The sequence below is a fragment of the Hemicordylus capensis genome, chromosome 2, assembly GCF_027244095.1.
Source record: "Hemicordylus capensis ecotype Gifberg chromosome 2, rHemCap1.1.pri, whole genome shotgun sequence".
In the NCBI taxonomy this organism is placed as follows: domain Eukaryota; kingdom Metazoa; phylum Chordata; class Lepidosauria; order Squamata; family Cordylidae; genus Hemicordylus; species Hemicordylus capensis.
Genome location: NC_069658.1, coordinates 190,262,960 through 190,288,266, shown reverse-complemented (window position 1 = coordinate 190,288,266; position 25,307 = coordinate 190,262,960). Strand labels below are relative to the sequence as shown.

Sequence of the window (25,307 nt, the reverse complement as noted above, 5' to 3'; positions counted from 1 at the left end):
CCGGTTTCCCCTTTACAAGTATGGCCATGCTGACCCCCCGATGCAGGGATATGAGAGTCTGTCTCTCCCCAACCCTGCTTATGCCATGATCGGGTGCCTATCCCCCAATCACGGATATGTGAAATCATGAGTGCTGAAACCGCGGATAACAAAGGAAGTACAAATTGAAGGAAGTACAAATTGTAAGGCTCAATTAACAAACCCAACATTTCTCATTTAAAGGAAAGGTTCTCTTTACTATTTGTTTCCATGCCCTATTACAACATATCAGAACCAAAGGAGACTCAGAAATTTGAAGCCCTTCACTCTCCATTGTATTGATTAAAACTGTGGTTAGAATGTTGGGACTAGGACCAGAGAGACCCGAGTCCAAAGCCCCATCCAGCCATGAAACTTACTGGGTGTCTCTGGGCCAGTTACGTCTCTCTCAGCCGAATCTACCTCACAGGGGTGATGGGGGGATAAACAAACCAAGTACATGGATAAGCAACCATGTACATCTGGGCTCTTTGGAAGAAGAGCGAGTTATAAACATTAAAAACAACTACCAGCTAAAGCCATTTAATTAACCAATTAAAATTGATATTTCATTGTTTAATAATGAAGCTTTAGATGCTTCATCAATATTTTGATGAATTATGATGTGAGACTTCTTATGATGGGATGCATTATGAGTAAGAACAACTTTTAAAAATAGTGGCCCATATACAGCACAATGTCCTGCGGGTGGTTTTTGTGCCACCTGTACTGCTGTATGCATCTTTTAAAAATCCATGTAGTCACGCTGGAATGCCTAAAATTGCATACAAATCCCCCAAATCGCACAAATTCAGTTGTGCAACACTACAGCCACCAGAAATAATGGCTGTAGTGTTACACTATTGCATTTGTGCAATAATGCTCTACCACAGTTATGTGATTTTTTAAAAATGCAGGCAGGAGTGCAAACAGTGCAGAAACCACCTGCAGGATGCTGGCTGCATGTGGACCAGTGTGTAGCCCCAGTCTAATGCATAATAAAAATAATGCACCATTTAAATTCTCCCTTTTTATTAACCATATAGAGCTACAGAAATGACAACCATTCAAAGCTTTTGAAATGGCACAAGTGGCATTGAGGCTTGCTCCAACAATTTCAGAAACAAAACAGTCTTTTTCTGATTTTTACATCAAATCAAAATGCAATTAAGCCTGAAAATCCTTTCATATTTGTTTGCCATTCTGCTTTTAATCTCAATATTTTCATCAGCCACCTAAATAAAATACCCTGAACAACCAGGCAGTCACAAGACAATTATGAATATCAACAAAATAACAGTCAGAGAACTGGGCTATACTTTTAGGTCACCTGCAAGCACACAGAGATCCCTTTTTCAAGTTTTACATCTGAAAAGAGAACCTCATGAAAACTATTGGCAAAGCTTCACTTACCACATTTTCACCCTAAGTTAGGAAATAATGTCCTGTGTTATGTTACTATTTCCCTTGAGCCCTATACAGAAGTTGGACTTAAAAGAACAATTAACAAAAATCTCCTTGCAGACTTTAACCCTGAGTAGCACAGCTGAACTATTAGTACACTAAAAGGATTCTCACAGGTTGTAAACATACCCTATAGCCCTGTGTTTCCCTGATGTAATGGCCACTTCACACACAATGTTTTCCCTATAAGGACGTACACCACCATGTATGAAGATCATGCAGGTTTACCCTTTGCTATACATTTGTTGGGATTTGCAGTCAGCTGTAGCTTTCTAGGGAGCGTACATTTAGCAAAAGCCACTTTTGTGATCATCCTCCAAGACACTGTACACTAGGGCACAGAAGTTTTATTTTGTAATCTCCTGCACCAGTATACAATTGTGTAGGGATAAGATCAAGTGCAAAGTAGTCTTGTGTGAAGGCACCAATAAAGCATCAGTACAGGGCAGAAAGTGTTGGAGTAGTGCTTATATTTAGGTTTGGTGCTTTGATAAATTATTCTCTTCCCAGCCCATCTAAAAGTGAAGCCCTCTTGAATAACTAGAACACGCCTCTCTCTTTGGACTGGCAGTTTAACAGTGCAAAGTCAGAAAACTATACTAAAATTATCTGTAAACATATACAGACTTTACATTCAAATTTTACATCTCTAAAAAAAATGAAGCGATAGTGGGAAAGCTTCAAATTCACATTGTTAATTGTTCCACATTCCCAATATTTGTTACTATTTGCCCTTGAGCCATTTATTTAAGACATTTTAATATGGCCCAAAACTTATATCTCGGGGTGGTTTACAACCACGAAGTACATAAACGTGTCATAACATACACTGGTATAGAGATGATGGGCATTCCAACATCACCTAACAGGACATAGTCTTTGGCCTAATCTGCCTTCAGAGTTCTGCACCAATCACGTGCATAGCAGACTGGGTGGGATTTAAGGGTGGTGGTAAGGTGCTGAACCCTCCCCATCCCTGGTCTTTCTCTCTTTAGCCTCTTCCTCAAGTGCGTTCTCTCAGCTTGGGGATGGGGAAGGACTTTGGAGGGTGGGTTACACTGGTCAGAGCACTCCCTGCCACTTTTAAATGTGTTAAATCATGCTCCCTCTGCCAGTTTAGATATGATTGGTGCAGATCCGTCTTGGAAGATATGTGTAGTTGGGCCTAAACTGAAAAGCCAGAAAACAGTGGGGAGATGATTTGTTCTTGCAACCAACAAGCAAACAGGCACTTTGGTAACTTGTTTTACCGCATGACAGGAAAAAACGTTCATGAGGGTATAGATCTGCTATGAAGAGTTATCCCACAACCAGCTTATTCTCCTCCTGAGATCTGCCCAATCTTTTCTGATCACTACACTACAGTCAATTTTTGAATACTGGCTCTTTTGGAGTAACCGTATTCAAAACAGAACCCACAGGAGATGTGGAAGTTTGCTTGCTTGTCATGGGGACAATGGAGAAAGCTACAGGAATGGCTACAAATTAATAGGCAAGACCTCACTACTTCAGGGGAAAACTCTGGGGAAAAGGAAAAATAGCATGTACTTGGCCTTGGGAGTTAGGCACCCTTCACCCTTAGGTCATCTATGAATCCTCCCAACTATTTTGTCTGCCCTAGGGCATGTATGGCTGCATTTTCCAGCACCTCCACCTTCTGGCCTTCTCTTCCTGGCATCACTACATTGTTTGCCATTGCCCGGGCCACAGTTGCTGTAGAGATAGCATGATCTGTTTTGGGAGAGAAGTATGCTACTACTCCTAGGACTTTCCTGGCCATCCACTCAACAGGCCGAGATTCCTGACGATCACACAACAGCACTCTAAAGAAAGAGATAGAAACAGGAGATACAGAAAGAGTCAGTTTTCTATCAGTTTTGTGGGGGTGTCTTAACTGCTCAAAATGCCAACTGCATGGATGATAGGCCACAGTTGAGATATTTCAGATTAGGGTCAAGCTATCATGGAGAAAGACAACACAAGGAGGGCGGATTTGGGTAGATGAGGTGGAGGAGACAGTGGAGGCGAGACCATATCTCAGGGGTTGGCATTCTTTCAGGAACTGTGTGCCAGGTCCTCAGGGGCATCCTGAAGAGGTATGCTGCTCAATGCAAAGCTGGCATCCTCGGATACCAGCCCCGTCCCGTATCAGCCAGGCTGTGACACTGCCCACCCCAAACATCACTGGCCACATTCCCAGCCACTAGATTCACTGCTGGGCTGGAAACCTACACTGATTGCTGCCTCTCTTCTTCCCAGCAGCATTCAGTGCTGTTCTCCAACCGGCATTCAGCATCACCAGCTGGTCTGTGTCTCTGTCCTTTAGCAAACCATTGTTTTGTCTCCTTCATTTCAGGAGCAGAGAGAGAACAGAAACTGGTTGCTGGAGAGGAAGAGAGCAAGCAGGGAAGACCGGTTCTTATGGTACTGCCTACCACTCATGGGCATGTAACTGGTTATCCTAGCAAGCTGTGGACATCCAGATTGGTGGCAGCAGTCCCTCTAGCTACGCAGGCTGGCTGGCTCTCTCTCTCTCACACACACGTTCATTTTTCCAGTGTGTTCAGGTGTTAATTCAAGAGAGACAGCCAGCCAGGCCAGCAAGACTGCTGCTGCTGATCTTGGATGTCCATTGCCTGCTGTAACAAGCAGCAACATGCCAGTTGAAAGCAGGCAGTGAGGCCCATCTGCCTCACAGTGTGGGTGTGAATTATGTCATAACCTCCCATAATCCTGATCTCCTCTGAGGGGGACAGACAAAAAGGATCATGGAAGCCTTTTACTGTGGATTAATTAAACCAGAACAATTTCTTGCACCCTGTTCTGCATTCTTGATGATTATTGGGGATTAGACACAATACTATGCGATATATTACTAACAGTTCGCTTTCATTTCACTGTTCATTTTCGCTATATAACACTTGACTGAACTTGAAAGGTGCGTCTGTGGGCAGGGGAGTATCCACTATTTTCTCAATACAAAAGGGAAGTTAGAGTGTGCTCAGGGATAACTAATCTATTGTAGGAGAAACTGCATTATAAACACCCCTAGAGACCTAATTGAAGTCTTATGCCTTTGTAATGAAATGTGGCATCTTGGCATAAAGGCTACCCATCTCCACACCATGTACTTTGGGCCCTATTCCTGAAGAGCCAAACAAAAGGGGATCCAATTAGCTCCTTCTAGGAATAGGCAAATTGGTGCTTTGCTGCCTCACTTTATTGCATGATGGGAAGAGAAGGTTCATATTAGAAAAGCTCAGCAGAGGGTCAGTGACTAGAGGTGCTGCCCCTCCTTGAGATATGCCTGGAAATCTTCTGTTGCAACCACCTATCCAACACTTACGCAGGTCTAAATATGGAGTAACGGCTGAACCCAAACGCTTCAACCCTGGCCTCTGCTTCACCCTATGGGAGTAGAAGAAATGAACCATTAGGTGAGTAGACATGAACACATCCTTTCTCTCTCTCTTATTTATTACACACACACAGATACACACCCCAGCAGAGACACAACAGAACAAACCATGCTTTTCTCAGTCATGAACATGGCTTCTAACTCTCCTGAACGTGTGTGCTCCCTCCTCTTCCACTTGTGCACAAGAGGAATCAAGGTTTACTGAACAGTGGCTTGTCTGATCCCAGAGTTGTCGAACTGTGGTCTACAGGTCATGATTAAAGTAGGACATGAAACCGAGATTCAGCTCTAGTTTCACATCCTGGCTTAATCATGGTTTGTAAATCAGTTAAACCAGAACTCCAGGTTGAGATACGCCGGGCTGCAGCACCTGGAGCTTTTTAGTTTAGAAAAAAGGGATTGCGGGGAGACATAATAGAAGTCTATAAAATCATGCATGGTGTGGTGAAAGTGGATACAGAGAAATACTAGAACCAGGGGTCATCCCATGAAATTGATTGGCAGGAAATCTAGGACCAACAAACGGAAGTACTTTTTCGCACAACACATAATCAACTTGTGGAATTCTCTGCCACGAGATGTGGTGACAGCCAACAACCTGGATGGCTTTAAGAGGGGTTTGGATAACTTCATGGAGGAGAGGTCTATCAACAGCTACTAGTCGGAGGGCTATAGGTCGGAGGGCTATATATAGGATGCCTCTGAGTACCAGTTGCAGGGGAGTAACAGTAGGGGTGTGCACGGAACCGCGGAGTTGCGGTCCGGCACTGGGGTGGGGGGTTCCATTAAGGGCCGGGGGGGGGCTTTACTTACCCCTCCCGCCCTTTCCAGTTTTTGCGCCGTAAGTACCATAAAAAATGCGGGCTGCAGGATCCCTCTCCGCCCGCTTCTATTCTCTTTGATGGCTCCGCGCTCGGGCGGGCGGCAGCTGCCGCCACTGAAGCCCCCTCGAGAAGCCCCCTCGAAGCTCTTTCGGTACCTTAAATCTCGCCCGGACCGAGTCTGACCACACTCGGGCGGGCGGCAGCGAGATGTCCTTCCGCCCGCCCGCTCCCTTCCCTGCCGTCTGCAAAGTGCAGGAAGCCTTCTGTGCGCGTGTGCAGAAGGCTGAGTGCAGGAAGCCTTCTGCGCACGCGCGCAGAAGGCTTCCTGCACTTTGCAGACAGCAGGGAAGGGAGCGGGCGGGCGGAAGGACATCTCGCTGCCGCCCGCCCGAGTGTGGTCAGACTCGGTCCGGGCGAGATTTAAGGTACCGAAAGAGCTTCGAGGGGGCTTCTCGAGGGGGCTTCAGTGGCGGCAGCTGCCGCCCGCCCGAGCGCGGAGCCATCAAAGAGAATAGAAGCGGGCGGAGAGGGATCCTGCAGCCCGCATTTTTTATGGTACTTACGGCGCAAAAACTGGAAAGGGCGGGAGGGGTAAGTAAAGCCCCCCCCACCCTTAATGGAACCCCCGACACAAACCCTCCCGAACCAAAACCACCCCATGTCCGGACCGGTTCGGAGGCCAGTAGAATGGCCTCCGAATCGGTCCGTGCACACTCCTAAGTAACAGCAGAAGAGAGGGCATGCCCTCAACTCCTGCTTGTGGCTTCCAGCAGTATCTGGTGGGCCACTGTGCAAAATAGGATGCTGGACTAGATGGGCCTTGGGCCTGATCCAGTAGGGCTGTTTTTATGTTCTGATGACCATTGTGGCTGGAGATGATGCGAGTAGTAGTCCAGCATGATCTGGGGACCCATATTTGAGAACAGTTGATCTACAGCACACAGATGTCTGAATATTCCAGACATCTACAACTCTCAAAGCCCGAATGTTCCAGAGCCAACTGACAAAGGGAAGATGCATTTACAGCAGCCAATGGGCTTTTAAAGAAACGGAGCACCAGAATTCCTGCCTAATGTGAGTTGCACTGGTGAGGAGGGGTTAGTACTACGGATGTGCATGGAACAAAGGCGGTGGGGTTCTCCGTTTAAGAGCGGGGGGAAAGTTCACTTACCCCTCCCCCTGCCGGCATCAGTTTTCCAAGCACCCAGTGGGGGGAAAGCGGCAGGAGGGGTAAGTGCAACCTCCCCCACTCTTAAAGGGAGACCCCTGACGCCTTCGAACCGCCCTGCAGCAGTTCCGTGCACATCCCTAGTTAGTACAGATAATTGGCTAGTAGGCTGCACATGGTGGTGGACTAGGTTTCGCCCTTAGAGCCTTTCTCTGAAGTAATATCAACTACTGAAAGCTACAAATAAAGCAATATGAATGAAAAAACATTATTTAAGAAACATACAAGCACCTGAACTACATGTGACAAATGCTAAACTTTAATTAATCTCTTGTTGGTTTTTCTATGGCCAAGGCCTAAACCACCTACAAGGAAAGAATATAAGGTTTCTTCATTTGATATTGGGAAATAGTGGAGACACGATAGAAATATTACTAGTTCCTGGATTGGGTATCCTCCATATATGGGAATAGTGGAAAGATCTTAGCTGAGAGAAATAAAAGAGGGATTCCTTCACAATCTGTTTTTAGCGACTTTGAGGGTTATTTGATCAAAACGTGGAATATAAATCTTCTAAATTCATACATGTGTGATTACTTTGTTACCGTCATTGACCAGAACCTAATTACATTTCGATTTGGTGGCTAATATTTGTAAAGGGGAGGGAGTCCTGGCTTCTGCGAAGGGGCAACCAAGGGTGTGTGTGTGGTGGCAAGAGAGTTAGATAAAGAATCTTCTTACTGCCCATTATGGCTGCTGAAAGTGCCGCTCGCTTTCCCGAGCAGCCCATATCCGAAGCGCACGAGATACTGCCTCGTTTACCATGCCACATGGAGGCCGGAACCAAGCTGCCACCATGTGGGTGGCTTGGTAAACGAGGCAAGATTGTATGTGCTTGAGATATGGACAGCGTGAGGGGGGAGGGCAGGAAGGCGCACTGCCAGCAGCTCTGATGGGTGGTAAGGAGACCCTTTATCTACTCTCTCACCCCCACCCTTGCTGGCCATGGACCAGTTTGCCCGAACTGGGCTTCGTCTGGTTCAATCACAGTCCGAACTGCTCCCTGTTTGGTTGGCAACTGAGCAACTGAACTGGCCCAGTTCGAGTCAAACCTTTTGTGCATACCCCTAGCACAGATACGGACACACACTAAACCAAATGTGTAGCTGGTGGAAGATATGATGACACCCCCACCCTTCCAAGAGGTGTTCCTTGCTAGAGCAAGGCCTCCAACTTGCAAATATCCCTCTCTACTCTGGCAATGACATTCAGTTTATTCCTCTACCTGATTACTCAAGAACAGTACACAGACTTGATGTGGACTTTACTTGTTTCTCTCTTCTGCTAACAGTTCAGATGAGGAGTAGAATGAAGGGTAGATCCACTAGCATCTCAACATAATGCTAAGATATACAACTTGGGTATATATAGACGGAATGGGAAGCAGCACAGGATGTGGATGTTCCTCCTGTCCATTGGAATCCATCCACTTCAGAGATTCATGCACCGGACGCACCTTAACCCGGAGGTAGAAGAAACGGCTGGAGCTATCTGCACCCTTGGTTGACTGAAGAACGAAGTGGTGGCAGCCACCTGCTTTGGCTAGCTGTGCTGAATGCTCTACGTAGTCACGGTCGACACGCACAAATCCATCCTGGGATGTATGTGAAAAAGGTGACATTTATATATCTGGATTTATTCCTCCCATTCCAAGTACTCAGGAGGAATCGGAGTACACTTAGATAACCTATTGATTAGGTGGAGTAGAAGCCAAATTAACTAACTACAGTGTTCTTCACTGTGAGGCCATGGGACCAATGGCAGCCCCCCCCCCACCACCAAAAGGCTACCTGACTAATTGTTTATTGGGTCTGTGTGAAACTTTGGCCAAATAAACTTTGCATGGGACCACTTGAACCATGGGGAAGCAACCATTCTCACCGTGCAGTGTTGTGTTTTGCAAAGCACTGGGGGACTCCTTTCAAGGGAAACTCTTGAGCTCTGCACCATTTTGGAAATCATGCACAGCGTGCTGGGAAGTGTAGTTCTTCACAGCACTTTCCTCTTAGAGCTCCTATGAGAGGACTTTGTCTCCCTTATAGGACCCTCCCAGCACTGAGAACTGTGCATTTCTGTGTGGAGGTTAGCACAGTGAGAAATAGTTCTCAGGTTGAAGAGGCTTTTTTTGCCAGAGTATGGCCCCTCACTTGAAAAATAGTGAAAACAGCCGAACTAGTACTTGGACTGGGAAGCCTTGGGCTCAACTCTCCATGTAGGCATGAAAGCTCACTGGGTGACCTTGAGCCAATCAATATTTCTCAGCCTCACTGTTAACTGAGAATCAACAGTTGTCATACTTATAAGCAATAGAATTTGAGGCTTATAATGGCAGAACCTTTTAATTTTTTTGCCACTCACCTTAAGGCGCACTCCTGTGCTCCTTTAATCCTCTTATGTAGCCTGTGTCTTTGCATGTGAACTTAGTCTGCTTAGAAACAGAAACTGAAAGCCCAAAAATTTCCATACGCATGAGCTGGTAGTTCCTAAGCAGTGCCATACAGATTAGGCCAGTTTTCAAGAGATGAAACTGAAGTGAATGCCCGTGTTTGGCAGTTTATTCAATGTATGTGAGAGAGCCATTAATTCATTTTTACGAGACTGTAAGTGTCTGTGTAGCATGTTTGAGATGAGATTTAATTTTAACCATGTTATTTTTTAAATGAGAATATGAACTTTTGTATATTATTGAAGTATTTTTTAAACATCTGATTTAAAGGGTGTGTGTGTGTGAAATCCTTGTTATGGTTGGCAGCAGCATCAGAGCTGTCAGTCATCTTTTGAAGCCCAAAGAACCACCCTCCAGATGGGATTCAGGGAGGGTCTTTAGAATGGAGCAGAGAGTGTCACTTAAACTGACCAACTGCAAGCTCAGTGTGCCCACCATCCGTGTTTTCCTAAGTTCCTTGGAAGAAGCATGGTGTATTTTATTACCACTGCAACTCACACTTATATTGTGCACTTCTTCCAAGTTGCTCAGAGAAGCACACATGGTTCTTCATCCACCATTTTATCTTCACAACCTAGTGAGGTATGTTAGAGGATGCGATTGGCCCAAGATGGCTGACTGAATGTAATGGCTGAGTGAGGATTTGAACTAAAGTCCCTCTGGTCCCAGTCCAATACGCTAACTGCTACATCACACAGGTTCTCTCTGCATATATTTAGTAAACAGTTTTTGTAAAAACTAAACTTTCAAACCCTTTGCATTCATCCCCACTACGGACATCCCACTACCCCAGTGTCCCAAGCACCCTGACACCAACCTCATTACTCTCAGACCTGGAGAGATGGAAAGCAGCTCCCCTACCTAAACCACCTCAATGCATTCCATTGTCTCCCCCCACCCAAACCTAGAATGGGCCTTTTTCCTGAAGTTGCTCACTCCCCCTAGTCTCTCCACCATCTTTGGTTCCTTCCATACACCAGCCATTGTCCTGCTCTCTGGTTAGGCCAGGTTCCTCACCGCTCCGGCCTTCCCTTTGGTTGTCCCCAAGCAGCAAAACCCGACATCGTGGCCTTGGAAGGCAGCAGCAGATTCATCCAATTTCTCAAAGTCGACCACCTCTTGGACCTGGGCCACAAAAGATCCCAGAACAAGAAAGCAACAGTTAAAGGCTCCAGTGAAGGAATACGGCCTCAAATAAAACAACTACATAAATAATTCATGTCTTTGCTAGTGTTCCTTCTCTGCCTCCAGAGAGTATTCAGGCACTATGCTTTTTGGGATACATGCCCTCTGACCAACTTAGAATCCTTAACAGAACTCTACATATTTGGGAGGCAAGCTGCAATCAAATAGAACAGATCTATTTGGGTTTTCCTGACATCCTCAACTGAACATTACCCAAAGGCACTGTTGGAAATATCCCTGAGTGTATGATTGATTGAGCTCTTAGGAATCTAAATATATGTATTTTTCTAATGTGTACCCGTCGCTAATCCCATGCATGGCAGCTCTTGAGAGAGTTTTTGAGCAAGCTGCCAGCAGGGGGAGAGGAAAGTGGCAGTGCTGGCGGATAGGCAGGAAACAAAAAGGCAGTGGGGGGGGGGGGAGAAAACGGAGGCAGCGGGGGGGGGGGGGAACGGAGGCAGCAGGTGGGGATGGGGAAAGAAAGTGGCAGGGGAAACTAGAGGCGCAGATGCTCTGCGCCTGGCCTGGCCCAGTTAGTTTTATTTAAATGCCCAGGAATGTGACATGTTCACAAAACCCTGTCCAGTGCTTGCCATATCATGATTGGATGTTGGCTCTGCTTCCCTACCACGTTGGAGTAAAGCTGCCCTTCCAAATTCAGCTTTCGGCGGCCAATGAGTGTCACTCTGGAGAACAGCTGCTGTCGCAAGACCTCCGCTAGCAGTTCTTTCCCAGTCTCTCCTGAGGCACCCAAAATGAAACAGGTTTGATTCTTTTCCCGGAAACGCTCCCGAAGACCCTTGAGCTCTTCTGGATTGATGGTAGCTATTCCGTTAGCATGAAGCAGCAGTGCGGGTGCCACTCTGCCTGGCGTGCTGCCCCCAATAAGCCTCTGAGCAAGTTCGAAAACAGGCCTAATTCCAAACAGACAAGAAAACATCACACTAATAACATTTAACATATTAAATTTACTTTTGTGCTCAAGGCAGGCACTTACCCTGTTGGTAGTTATGCTGCTGACAACATCTGTGGCTGAGATATCCCAAGACCCTGAGGCCAATTCTAGAACTGGATATCCCTCTTTCCTCCAAGTCACACTTCAACTGAACAGAATGGCTTCTGGATTTAAAATGTTGCTCTGCACTGCCTTTTCCGTACTTCTCTCCAGGCAGCAGGCAGATTGCAACATTTTAATTATATGCTATTTCAAATGCTGCGGTGTTGTTTTCCCCTTTGAAACGAGGCACAGAGTAATTTCTAATAGAAAAGCATTAGCCACTCCCATGCTCTTTCTCTAGCTCAGATGTTGCTAGCTACTTAAAAGATCTGGGGCCTAGGCCCACAGCCTTTCCCTGCTCCCATTTTGATAATTTAACCTTTTCATGCTCTCTAAAGGAATCAAAAACTCTCTTCCAGTTCATTGCCAGGACATCCTACATATATTTGGCATGGGACATTGTTAGGTCTTATTAGCTTTATGTCCCTGCCTCACAGTACTTGCTTTATTTTCAAATTTTATTTATTTATGTTTACATTTACATCCCGCTCTTCATCCAAAGAGTCCAGAGCAGTGTACATGGTTATGCTTATCCTCACAACAACCATGTGAGGTAGGCTAGGCTGAGAGATAAGTGACTGGTCCAGAGTCACACAGTGTGTTTTATGGTTGAAAGGGGATTTGAACTCAGGTCTCCCTAATCCCTGTCCAACACTCTAACCATTACACCATACCCGCTCACACTCATACGGGCTTAAATGTTCCTCCCCTTTGCAATCACTTCTTAATTTGGCCTTGCCATTACATGAAATTTGGCAGGTGGGGGGTTACTGTGCATGAGTACCTCATTTCTCAAATTTTATTTTTGGTTTCTTTGCAGTTGTTGCTGTGCAATTTTATTTTATTTTTAAACAGAGGGTTTTGTGTTCTTTTGGAGTGGGGGAATTCATACTTTTTGGGAATGCTACCCACTTCCTACTCCTGGCCTCTTACCACCTCTATTGAGCCCAGCAACTGCGTTGTTGATGGGCACGAGGGCCACCCAATGCTCCTGCCACTGGGGCTAGCAGCAAAGTTGCTGTTGGGTGCAATGGGTGCCTGCCGCCCTGTGCAGCATGCCACCCAGCTGGGTTGCTGCTGAGTGCAAGGGTCATCCTCTGCCTCCTCCAATATGCCTGGAAGCTGGATTGCCACTAGTCACAAGGGATGCTTGCTGCCCCTTCACAGTGCCCAGAGGCCGAGTTGCCACTGGGTGCAAGAGATGCCTGCACTCCCTCCACCAAACTCCCTTGACACCAGCAAGCTGCCACTGGGCATGACAGCTGCCTGCTGCTCTCTCCTGCTCTGACCCCGGCAGCTGGATTGCTGCTGGACACAGGCACCTGCCACACGCTCTACCGTGCTCAACAGTTTGGTTGTCTACTGCTGCTTCCATGATGTCCACCAGCTGGACTACTGCTGGACAAAGGGGCTACCCATCGTCCCCCTGCAGCTGCTCCACCAGCTAGGTTACCCCTGGGCATGAGGAGGGCCACCTACTGCCCTTTCCCCAAGCCTGGCAACTGGGTTGCCACTGGGTGGGAGGGCTGCCCACCCCCTCCTCCATCATGACCTCACAGCTAGGTTGCCACTGGGAGCGAGGGCTACCTGCCACCTCCTCCACCGTGCCCAGCAGCTGGACTGCTATGCAAAGGGACGGGGCAGAGAGAGAGGAAACAGGGAGAAGATGGTTGGTTCTGTCTTTCCCCGATTCCGCCTCTATTGCAGAGAAGGCAGTGACGAGGGCTGCCTGTTGGACTCGACTTTTTCAGTGCCTTTCCCCATTGCCTCCTGCTTCTTCCAAACACACTGGGGATAGGGGTGGGCAGCCAGCCAACAGATTCAGGGCACCCTTTCAAAGAACGGGAAGCATGATGTGCCCCTTGGGTCCAGCGCTAGCAACGGGGACGCGCTGGTCCTGCCCTCCTGTCATGTTGATAATTATTGTTGTTGCTGTTGTTGGGGGTGTGTGTGTGTGCTCGCTCCTTACAACCAATCCTTCCCTGCCTTCACTGCAGTCCTTTAACATTAGCAATAATAATGCAAGGGGAAAGCAAGATGACGCGATTCACGTGGGTTTGCGCGCGAGAGAGAGTGTGTGTGCGTGGGGGGGGGGGAGTGCTGGGGGCATTGAACAACTTTCCCCGCTTCGTGGCCCCAGCGCGTCGCTTGCTGCACTTCAGAGCAACGATGGCCAGAGCACAGACATGCTAGCGACCGCTCCGTGGAGGTTCGAGGGAGGAGGAAACCGAAACGCCGTTGACTCACCTACAGCAAAACACCATGGAAATAAAAAACAGCCATCTGCCCATCCCCGTAGCGGCTTCTGAGCAGATTGCGCACGCTCGTGCATGCGCAGATCTGCAGACTTCCTCGGTTCCTTTCACCGCCTCTCTCTTAGAGGGACTCGCCTGTTTCCATCCCCGTATGTTGCTATCGCTGTTCAATGAAATATGCTGGCTGAAGGAAGTTTGTTTCCGGGAACAATGTCCAAACAATACATTTTTGTGCTGGATATTCTGCCACGATTTCTCGACAGATGAGAAGTCAAGGGGGTGGGTAAAGCTGTCAGATGATATCAGGTTTTTTTGACTCGCATTTTTAGCGTCTTGCCTTTCTTAGGATCCCCTGGGGAAGGAGCAGACTCAGGGAGAGGTAGACGGTCATCCCGTTTTTCTTGAGAGATTTTGCTATTAGTCTTAACTCCATGTTTATCAGCTCCACCCTGAGCAAACTGGCCCTGCCCCTAATCAATTCATTCGCCCCTGATAAGGCACCTAAGGTTGCCATAATATTCAAGCTCTCCAAATCTGGGCACCTAATTTGCATGCTATTGCTATGCAAATTAGTCTGGTAATAATTTGCATATTATGCAAATTAACTGAAGCACTGACCAGCTGGCTTCTATTTGCTCTGGATATCTACCAACAATAGTTGGGGAGGATCTCTTTACTGAGCATTAAGCACTCAGACTTTATATCCCAACACTTTCTAATATACAAGTTCCGTTTTTAACTGAACTTGTCTAATTAGCTGTGTGTAGTACTGTAATGGATTCCTCACCAACCTCAGACTACCACTCCACTCTATTTCCCAGTACCTAAATATGCTATTTATTGGTGAATAAATATGCTATTTTTGGTTTAAATGTGCTAATTTAAATATGGTTTTTTTAATTGGTGAAGGGGAAGATATCAGATAAGATTGGTGAATATATCAAATCAAAGCTCATGCTGAGGAGCAGTGCATTTTCCTCACCACTAAATTCTGCAATTGACTCCAGAAAACTGGTGCTAGGGATTAAGGTTTTCATGCTTGAGCCTTGTCATGGTCACAATTTATATCCTGACATATCCTAACACCAAAATGACTCATCTATATTATTAATTCTCCAAGACGGGCCATGCATGGGGACGGTAGAAAAGGAGGTGATTGGCTGACAGAGTTTGCAAGCAGAAGCACCTGATTGGACAGTGGGGATTCCATATGCAGATAGGGAGGAGGAGCCTGTGGCACTGTGGTGATTGGGCAGTGGGGATTCTCTATGCAGATAAGGAGGAGGAGCCTGTGATGGTTAAGGTCAGTTGGAATGCAACTATTACTGGTTGGAAGATGTTCTTGATTGTAGAGGAGAGGAATCTATCTATATAAAAGAATAGCAGGCAGGGGACTGCAAAAAGATGGGTCGTGAGGGAGGAAAGAGCCCCTTCAGGAGAAGGAGGATGCCGTTGTGTGAATTGAATGAAGAAACAAGATGAACAAAATCTGTTAACTCAGGGAGGGAGGGAGAAAAAAAAACATGAAGGGAGGGGGTAGAAAGAGTGGGGAAGAGCGAGTGAAGGAGAGAGAAAGAGAAAAAGAAGAGAGAGGAAGAGAGACAGAAGGAAGGGCAAGGGATGGGCCTGAGCCTGTCAGCAGCCTGAGGGGAATGAGTGGCCATGGCAGCACTAGCAGCAAGGAAGGGCCCAGTCAACCACTGCTGCTGTTTGGGGCTACCGAGGCCATTGTCAGAGGCAGGCAGGCAGGCAAGGGATGGACCCGGGCCTGTCAGTGGCCTGAGGGGAACGAGCGGCCATGGGGGTGTTAGCAGCGACGAACGGCCCGGTCAACCACTGCTGCTGCTCCTGGAGAGAGGAGCAAGAGTGGGGTTCAGGTGAGGGGGGGAGGTCTCTGGGGATAGGGGGCTGCAGCTTGGCCAATAGGCAGCAGCAATGCTGCAGCCACGACCAAGAAGGGTGAGGGGGATGGAAGCAACGGGACAAAGGAGGAGCAGAAGTTCAGCTCAGGTGAGGGTGGGGAGATCTCTGAGGTGAGGGGAGCAATCAAGTACTAACACGCAGATGTTCTAGAGCATGCAAGAGTTCCAGCATTGAAGTGGAGAGAAATAATGGTGGCGGTCAGGATGCAGAGGTGGAGGGCCGGCAGGCGAAGCCCCTCCCGCCAGAAGAGGTGGGTAGATGGCGGGCGAAGCCCTGCCGGCCAGGAAGAAGAGGTGGTGGTGGGGAGAAATAATGGCAGCGGTGAGGAGGTGGGCAGACAGCGGGCAAAGCCCTACCAGCTGGGAGGAGAAGGTGGGAGGCAGCGGCGGGATTGTTGGAAGTTAAAGGACTTTGCGCTGTCTCTTTGTCTCAGACAGTGGAGGACAGACTAGTAAGTCAGAGGGCTAGTGAGTCAAGACATTGGTCATCCCTTCTCCACTGCTCTGATGCTATCCCTTTGAAATGTAGATTGCTACTCTTAGGGATTCAACTTCCTTCCTCTCTCTCTTCCCTGCCTGCCCATCTACCTTGCAACATGGCAAGTCTCTCTCCCTGCACCATATGTGTAGAGAGGATGCAGAATCCATCTGCATCCAGCTAGATAGATAGATTAGAGATCCTAACTCCTCACTTTCCTATCTAGAATGGAGTTCCTTAATAAATGCCTTTTATATTGATTTGAAACTATGAATTGGCTCCAAGTTACTTTACTCTCAGTACACACGCATGCCTAACTAAATTTCCGCTGTGTAATGCCTCTGTGCACTCTGCTATAATGAGAAAGGGATTCTCTCACCACAGAGAATTTCCAACAGGAATGGCCTGGCCCTGGCCTGCCCAATGGGGAGAGCAGCAGGAGGAGAAAGCTGCGGGGGGAGAGAGCGAGAGAGAGAGCTGTGGTGGGGGAGAGCGAGCGAGCTGCAGGGGGGATAGCGAGTGAGCGAGCTGCGGTGGGGAGAGCAAGCAAGCGAGCTGCGGGGGCGGGGAGAGCGAGCGAGCTGCGGGGGGATGCCACAGGCTCCGTGCACAGCTGTACAGATGCTCTGTGCGGGGTCAGCTAGTTTAGATTTAGAAAGCTAGTATACGTTGGGAAAGAAGGATCTTAAAGTTGGATTTGAAGATCAGATGTCGAGATTTGAGAAGGAGCTATGTGAAAATGATGAAAAGTTAGTTTCTAAAATGTACAAGCTTTTGCTTTTGGAGGAGACAAGAGATGAAATGGTTAAAACGACTATGGTAAAGTGGGCTCAAGATGTGGGGTGCAATATAGAAATGGCAGCCTGGGAAAAATTATGGAAAACTGATTTAAAATTTACAGCATGTTATGCTTTAAAAGAAAATTATTACAAAATGATGTATAGATGGTATTTGACACCAAAAAAATTGGCATTAATGTATAAAAATGTTTCAAACAAATGTTGGAAATGTGGACACTCTGAAGGTACCTTTTTCCATATGTGGTGGACTTGTAGGAAGGCTAAGGCCTATTGGGATATGATATATAATGAGTTAAAGAAAATATTTAAAATGACATTTCCTAAGAAGCCAGAATCCTTCCTGCTGGGAATAACACAAGGAGTATTTTCTACAACTGATTTAACATTTTTTATGTATGCTTCTACGGCTGCCAGAATAATATATGCACAAAAATGGAAGAGCAATGAACTCCCTTCAAAAGAAGATTGGCTGATAAAAATTTTGGAATACGCGGAGATGGCAAAACTTACAGTATTGATAAGAGATCAAAATTTAGAATGCTTTAAAGAAGATTGGAAACCATTCTTGTTGTATTTAAATAACTATTTTCCTACTATGGATTTTACAGCAGGGTTTGAAATTTAGTAATAATAGCAGGTTGGGTAGATTAAAATTGTGTTTGTAAGGTTTAAATTTATGTTTTGAATTATTATTATAGCAAAGGTAAATTTTATAGTTGATGACTCACGAAGAGGTGTGAGCGGGAAGTCCGTATTTGTTTATTTGTTGTGAATGTTATTAAGAATATTGTTAAAATCAATAAGAATTTAATTTGCAAAAAAAAAAGTATACGTTGAGAAAGAGCAGGGGGCAGAGAAAATTCATAGTGGCTTAAAGCAAAATCAGCACACACATACAAACAAAATAGTATCTATAGAAAATAAATGAAGACTAAATATTAAATATAAATAGAGTTATTAATAGCAGCAATAGAACAAAACATGCCCTGAGCTTTTCAGTTAAGGCTGCAATCCTATACACACTTGGGGGGAAAGTTTGAAATCAATGGAACTGACTTCTGATTGGCATGCATAGAATGTATTGCAGTATATAGCCAAAAGCCAAAAACCTTAAACAGTACAATACACAGGTAGGCAGTGATTTACATCACAATCAAGCTATCCTCTCAAATGCCTTCTAGGGATCCCTTGCTGACAAAAAAACAAAGGCAACATTTCTCAGGGGGATTATTGATTGTGAACTTCTCTCCGCTTGGAGTGTGCATGGAACCATTCTCGGTGGTTCGGTCCACATGCAAGCCAAATTTGAACTGAAGCACCAAATTTGAACTGAAGCACCAAATTTGAACTGCTCAGGGCTGGTGGTTTGGTTCTTGGGGGTGGAACTGGTTTGGCCCGGTCCAAGGGGCTATGCTGGTAAATCCGGTGAGTGTCCCTTTTTACAAGCGAAGGGGATTCCTACCTCTGAAGTGGTTCAAAGGGTGATCAGGGCAGGCAAGAGGGCACCTTACTGCCGGCGGCACAGCAGCAGTGGCACCTCCTCAGTGGCAGTGGCCCCTCTAGGCTCTGGCAGCGCTACCCCCAAGTAGCGCAGACTGGTGGAGGCCTGGTTCTGGGCATTTGCATGACATCCTGTAGTGGATTATAGCCTTTGTCTCAGAGCAAGCTCACATGAGGGAAAGAAATGCTGAATAATCTCTGATGAGCTTCCTAAAACTCTTCTGTATTTCTGGTAGGTTAAAAAATGGCTGCCATCACCACCCCTCTTTTCAACAGAGCTTGACCCTCCCTGGGCATGGGGTGGAATCCCAGAGAAACTCTCTCTTGCTATTGGAAAAGTACCCACCAATCTTCCATGTGCCAGCCTACACGTGGTGAGAAAACTGGTAGATGTTGAATGTCTGAGGACGTGCTACACCAGAGTAATACACACTTCCACCTCTCCCCTTTCCTCCTGAGTTAAAAACCCCACTTGGAGAGGCTTGTAAAAGAAAAGAACAAAAAGAAAAAACAGTTTTATTCAAATGCTACAGACTGCTTCCATCTGAGGCTCTCTCAGCTTTTAGTTACAGGTAAAAATACTCAGTAGGTTACAAGAATACTTCAAAAAGCACCCCAAATGATGTTTGGGCAGCATGCTTGAAAAATCGTAGTTACCCAGTTGCAAAGAACAGGTATGTAGGAAAATGCAAATGCACAATTAAAACTTAAGAGTCTTTTTTACAACGCCCTGGCTGGATGGGCGAAGGCAAGTGTTTCTTAGTTTAGTTATGTTACAGGTAAACAATAATAGACCGGTATCAAGGATATACAAAATGCACTCAAAAGAAACTGAAAGTCTAATGCAAAATCTGACTAACAAACTTTTCCTAGACTAAACTTCCTGAAGCCAAAGCCCTAGCTTCCTTTGTCTTGAACTCATCAAATCCTGGATGAGAATTCAAGCCCCTGCAGAGCTATCTCCCAAGATCTGCAGCCATCTTCCTGCAGCCATACTCCATGGCCACACATCCTGCTCTCACCCCCAGCCTGCTTCTTCTCTTTCACAAAGAACTCCTTCTTCCTCCCAATGACTCTCTAGCTCCCACCTACTTGGTGTGCTGATTGGCTGAGCCCTGGAGTTCACCAGCCTGTCAGTCAGGACAGGGTTCATTTCCGGTTAACTCTATAGGGGAGGGGTGGCTGATCACTACACCTCTGCAGAGGCTGGAACCGATTAGGCCGGAACAGGGCCTCCAACAGCCCACACTGATGGGGGAGGGAGCATGCTGGGGCCTAGAAGGGCCTCTGCTGCCGCCACGCCACCACCAGTAAGGTGCCCTCTCACCCACCCCCTGCCCATCCTTTGAACACCTTTAGAGGTAGGAATCGCCTTTGCATGTAAAGGGGAACCCTCACTGGATTTATTTATTTATTAAAATATCTTGTATACCACCTCCTCCAAAGACTCTAGGTGGTGAACAATAATAATAGCAATAATTAAAAAAAATATATTAAAGGGCAAAAGCCTGGTGAAAAAGGTAGGTCATGAGAAGGGCCTTGAAAACCACCAAGGAGGGGGCTGAACAAATCTGGGGGTGGGGAAGAGTGTTCCAAAGAAGACGGGTGGCCACAGAGAATGCCCTCCTAGGGGCCCAGGCACCACACACTACAAGAGGGCCCAGGACACTAAGGAGGGCCAACTGAGAAGACCTCGCAGGACAGGATACAACTGGCAAGAGAGGTGATCCCGGAGCTATACAGGTGCTAAGTCCATAAGGGTCTTGAAGGTGAGAACCAGCACTTTACATTGGACCCGGAAGCAAACCTCAATAAAAGAGGTGTAACACTATCAAATCTACAGCCACTCATGAGGAGGCAGGCCACTGTATTCTGGGCTAGTTGAAGCTTCCAAAGGCAACCGTAGGTAGAGTTTTCAAAGGCAACCCTAGGTAGAGCGCGTTACAGTAATCCAAGTGAGAGGTAACGCATGAATTACTGTTGCCAGGGCCTGCCATTTGAGAAAAGGCCATAACTGGTGAATTTACAAGCATAGCCCCTGGGGCTGGGCCAAATTGGTTCAAACTGACCCGGGCATGGTTTGGTTTGAACTCAGACAGGCCCCTGTTTTTGTGGGATGGTCCAGTTTGAGCTTGAACTGGCTGAACCGGACCGGTTTGGTTTGAACCTGGTTTGATTTGAACTGTTTCGGCACACCCCTATTCCCAGCCGGCCTCCTGTGCTTCATCTGCCTTTCTCTAAGTCCGGCAGTTATATAGAATAGTGACCACATGCTTTGCTCCTTAACTCTGTTCCTACAAGGGCTAGAGCTTAGATTTTAAAAAAAATGAGAGTTGGAGATCTGGGCCAGCTAATGTCCATGGACATGTCTAAAATTGAGTAAATATCCAGAAATCAGGGGAGATAGCAACCTTAGCACCAGCCCTTAGTCCTCACGCACGCTTCATCTCCTTGGATCCAGGGTCTGAGCCTCCAAGGCCCTGGCAGATCTGCTGTGGGGAGAGGCTCAGAAGTGCTTAAGTGGCATGTGCAAAATATGTCTAAAATGACATCAACACCCTAGTTCAAGTAAATTTAGAATTTGACAATCCCGTCCGTGTGGAGCTTGGGTAAGACTGGAACTAAAGATGAGTGGGACTTGGCACAATATCCAGGATTGAGCGTTGATAAAGCCCTGTCAGATCAAGCGATGTAGCACAGCTGGAGCTGCCTTTGGCATAACCAAACAGCCCAACCAGTCAGTCCTGCCTGATGAGTAAGGCTGACAAACACATGCAGGTGAACTGCTAATTAATTCTCCCCCCTCCCCACCCACACAACACCTGCAAACCTTTGCTATTAAAACTAAACTTTGACATTGGGCTGAACAGAGACAGAGGCGACAACATTTCGAGGCAAGTAAGTGGAATTGGGATTGAAGACTTGGCTAAATCTAAATACTCAAGGAAGACAACCTGGTCTGTCCGTAGAATGCTGTGTGTTTCTATGCCAGCTGTGAAACTATTATATGGCATGTAGCAGGTCTGAAGTAGGGTTAGAGTGGCAAGTCAAAAAGGCTTATGCCACTGAAATGGGGCTGGGCAATGGGAAGAGAAAGACTGTGTGATTTTAAACCTAGAGGTTGTCCAGATGACCTTTGAGAGAGCCAGGGAGGCCAGAAGTGGGGAAGGCAGGACAGCACCTACCTTCCCCCCTAGACAATCTGGTGTGATCGTTCTTTTGCGATCTGTGTGGCATTCTGGAGGCTGGTAAAATGCTCCTGGGCCTTCAGACACCCCACAATGCACTGCACAACCAGTATGGTGTATTGAGGGATTCCACCATAAGTTGGGAGCTCTAGGCACCTGGCTCTGTATCTGCTTGGGCTGCGTGCAGCCTGAACATACACACAACCCTGTACCAGGGTAAAAGGGCATGCTCGCGCCCCTTTACCCAGGTAAACAGTTGGGTAAAAATCCTGGTCGACCCAGGAGGGCAACACAGGGATTAGTCTTGTTCCCAGTGTTTCACATGAGCAGCCCTACTCAGATAGTGCTGCCCAAGCCTGGGTAGGGCTGCTCATTTTTATTTTATTTATTTATTGTTAGATTTCTATACCGTCTTTCTCTAAAAACAACCCCAAGGCGGTTCATGTGAACAGCCACCTTGTTTGGCTGCCTGGTGATGGTGTGTAAGTTGAGTTATTAGAGTTTACTAGCTGGGCTGGGCGCAGAGCATCTGCGCCTCTGGCTGGCCCACCCACCACCGCCGCTTCCCCTCCACATGACTGGCTTTCTGGCCGACCAGCCGCTTCTCCCCCCACCACTTCTCCCCCCACCACTTCTCCCCCCTCCCTGCTTTCTGGCGGGTGGGCAGGCCAGCCGGCTGGTTTCCTCCCCCCCCCGTCCACTTCTTCTCTGCCCCACCCATGCACTTTCTTGCTGGCGGGCTGCCTGCCTACTCCCGGTAGCAGCTGCTTCTCTCTGGCGGCCCGGCCCAGCCGGCCCACCACCATCACCTCCTGCTCCTGCCGGCCGGCTGCTGCTTCCTCTGGCCAACTGGCTGCCACCGCCATTGTCATCCCCATCGCTATCCCCCAGGCAGCAAACTCTCGTAAGAGCTGCTATGCATGGGATTAATGATGGGTACGTTTACGAAAATTATATATATAGATAGCTGTGGCATGGAAATAAATGGGTACAGTGGGGAAGGACGGAGCGTGTATGTGTGTGCTAAAAATATGTATGGGTTATAGACAAGGTAAATCTGAAACCATTTTTGCACAATCCAAAAATCCATCAGATCCTCTGAATGAGTTTCATGCTTTAGTGTTCATTGTAATTTAAATTTTGTCACTCAAAATCTGATTATTCACTCACAAATACTTGTTTCGCATAACCTAAAATAAATAAACCCCCATCAAAATATAATTTGATCTGTGAATTTTTTGTGTTCAGTAACTAAATTTGAGTTTTAACTAACTAACTAACTAACTAACATATTTGTATATGTATATTGTAGTCTCTGGGCAATTTACAACAAATATATAACATGTATATGTTATATACACATATGTATATTATGTTATATACACATATACACGTGTCAGGTGTTGAATAGCTATGGATATGTGTCAGGTGTAAGTTTATGAAGATGTTCTCATGAGCAACCTAGCCCATGTTAGGTCAACCTAGCCTGGACTAGGCTGCCTTTGTGGAGTGCCAGGATCCAGATGGATCTCAGTTCTCCCGCCCAGCCTAACCCTGCTACTAAGCCCAGCCCTTAGCCAAAGTTAAGGGAGCAAGTGCTGCCAGGCTTGTGCCTCTCCTGGGCTGAATAGAGCTGAGTAGACACAGAGACGGGAGCCTAGAGCACTTGCCTGATGGGAGAATCCTCTGCGATAATCACACGGTGCCTTTTGAGATATGCGGAGGCTGGGATAACGAGTCCTAGCCTCTGTTTATCAGCGCAGCTCCTGGTGGCTTTGGTCGTATGGCCGCGTGGCTTGCATGCTGCAGGGGCTGAGCATGATCATCTGGGGGAAGACAGGATGAACCCTGCCTCCCCCCACTGCCAGCCCGCCTGCACACAGCCGTGTGAATAGCCCCTCTATGTGTCTTATGAGTGGGTTATGTGAGTGACTGGAATTGGGTTGTGGCGACTTGTTTGATAGAGGAAGGCTAGGAATAAGTGAATAGTGGGGTTCCTGGGTTGGAATCCAGAGAGAACATCACAACATACTTTTCAATTCCCTAGTGCATAGGGAGAAGAGGTAGCCTTAGCTTCTTCCACCTGTGCCCTCCTTGGTCCTGTCATCTACTTCCCTCCAGTTCTCTATTTGCAAACACGATGTGCTTGGCAAACAAAGGAAGGACTGGTGGACAACCAGACCTGGGAGGGAGCAGGTGAGAGAAGTTGTGGATGCCCCTTTCCCCTCAGTATTGGGGCACTTAAACTATTTACTGCTCTCTGGATTACAGACTGGCAACCCTGGTGAACTGGGATATGAGTATATGTGTAGGCATGTGCGTCTTCCTAGCTGCTATTGTGGCACACGTAGCTCAGGAAATTCTGCTCTGAGGGTTTATTATAGTATTTCCTATCCCTTTCAGGTGAGGCCATTGGCACCATGGAGACAACAATTCGGGAGCAAACTGAAGCATTTGACAACACTCCTTTACCTTCCACATTCCTCCCTGACTGGATGTCAGACTTACCTGACCATCTCACCCTTTCTGAAATCTCAGTCCCTGGCACCCATGACTCTATGAGCCTGTTTGGTGGCTCAAAGATCCGCTGCCAGAGCTGGCCGCTTGAAGCTCAGCTAGCTGCTGGTGTGCGCTTCTTAGATGTCCGTTGTAAACTAGAAGGTGACCATTTCCTTATCTACCATGTCAACACCTTCCAGGAGGCTGACTTTTCTAGTGTCCTGAAAGACACCTTGAGCTTTCTGAAGGAGCATCCACGGGAGACAATACTCATGAGGGTCAAAGAAGAACTTCCAATTATCCCCAATGCAGAGTTTGCCCCCCGTTTAGGACGATACTTGGATGAAGAAGGCCAAGGCCGAGTATGGGCAAAGGAGGCCATTCCCACCTTGGGTCAGGCTCGAGGCAAGGTTGTCATCTTGGAGGAATTAGAGAAAGAGGTGTTGGGAGTGCCATATGAGGAACTGAATGTGGGAGATGCCTGGCATGTTCTCTCTCCAGAATGCAAATGGGACAAGGTTAAGGAGCACCTTGGATTGGCAACCAATGGTGATCAAGCTGCCTTGTATCTTACCTTTTGCTCTGGCAATGGACTCTTCACTAATCCTGAGGAATTGGCTAAAGACATCAATCAACGCTGTTATGAACTTTTGAGGGCTCAAGCTGGTCAAGCTGTTCGCTGGGGTGTGGTGATAATGGATTTCCCTGGAGCCGGCCTGATCCAAACCATTGTAGAGAGTAACTTAGAAACAGGAAGTGGCCACCCATTAGCTTAGCCTTTGTGATGAAACAGAGCTGAAGATTCCAGAACAGTCAGGATGGATTATTAGGATGCTTCGTAGTCACTGCTAACCTATGACAGTTTGCTCTCTGAAGCAAAGCAGAAAAGTGTGCCCTTTCCCTCTCTCTTTTCTCTTTCTTTCTATTATAATCACACCCCCAATTGAATCTTTTGCAATTTGATTAAGATCAGATAGAAATACCACAGAGATGTGGTATCAGATGAATTCAAGGACATTCTTGAA

At 46.9% G+C, this 25,307-nt stretch overlaps 2 protein-coding genes across 2 annotated transcripts; one reads left to right on the top strand and one right to left on the bottom strand.

Moving 5' to 3' along the window:
* Positions 1-1,033: 1,033 nt before the first annotated feature.
* On the bottom strand, positions 1,034-14,226 carry LOC128346570 (oxidoreductase HTATIP2-like). Its single transcript, XM_053300000.1, has 6 exons — positions 13,888-14,226; positions 11,212-11,497; positions 10,416-10,523; positions 8,409-8,546; positions 4,829-4,890; positions 1,034-3,305 (listed from the first exon to the last, which is right to left on the bottom strand). Exons 1-6 carry the CDS (start codon positions 13,929-13,931, stop codon positions 3,086-3,088), a joined length of 858 nt encoding a protein of 285 aa, XP_053155975.1. The 5' UTR covers positions 13,932-14,226; the 3' UTR covers positions 1,034-3,085.
* On the top strand, positions 14,075-25,058 carry LOC128343749 (1-phosphatidylinositol phosphodiesterase-like). Its single transcript, XM_053293181.1, has 2 exons — positions 14,075-14,174; positions 24,187-25,058. The coding sequence occupies exons 1-2, from the start codon at positions 14,159-14,161 to the stop codon at positions 25,056-25,058; spliced, it is 888 nt and encodes a 295-aa protein (XP_053149156.1). The 5' UTR covers positions 14,075-14,158.
* Positions 25,059-25,307: the final 249 nt, after the last annotated feature.

Excerpts from the sequence above, each read along its gene's own strand:
- LOC128346570 (XM_053300000.1), bottom strand. The coding sequence starts at position 13,931 with ATGGGCAGATGGCTGTTTTTTATTTCCATGGTGTTTTGCTGTAG. Across the intron at positions 8,547-10,415 it reads CCAAAGGGAAGGCCGGAGCG|GATGGATTTGTGCGTGTCGA; the intron begins GTGAGGAACCTG and ends CATACATCCCAG. Across the intron at positions 3,306-4,828 it reads TACTCCATATTTAGACCTGC|AGTGCTGTTGTGTGATCGTC; the intron begins GTAAGTGTTGGA and ends CTCTTTCTTTAG.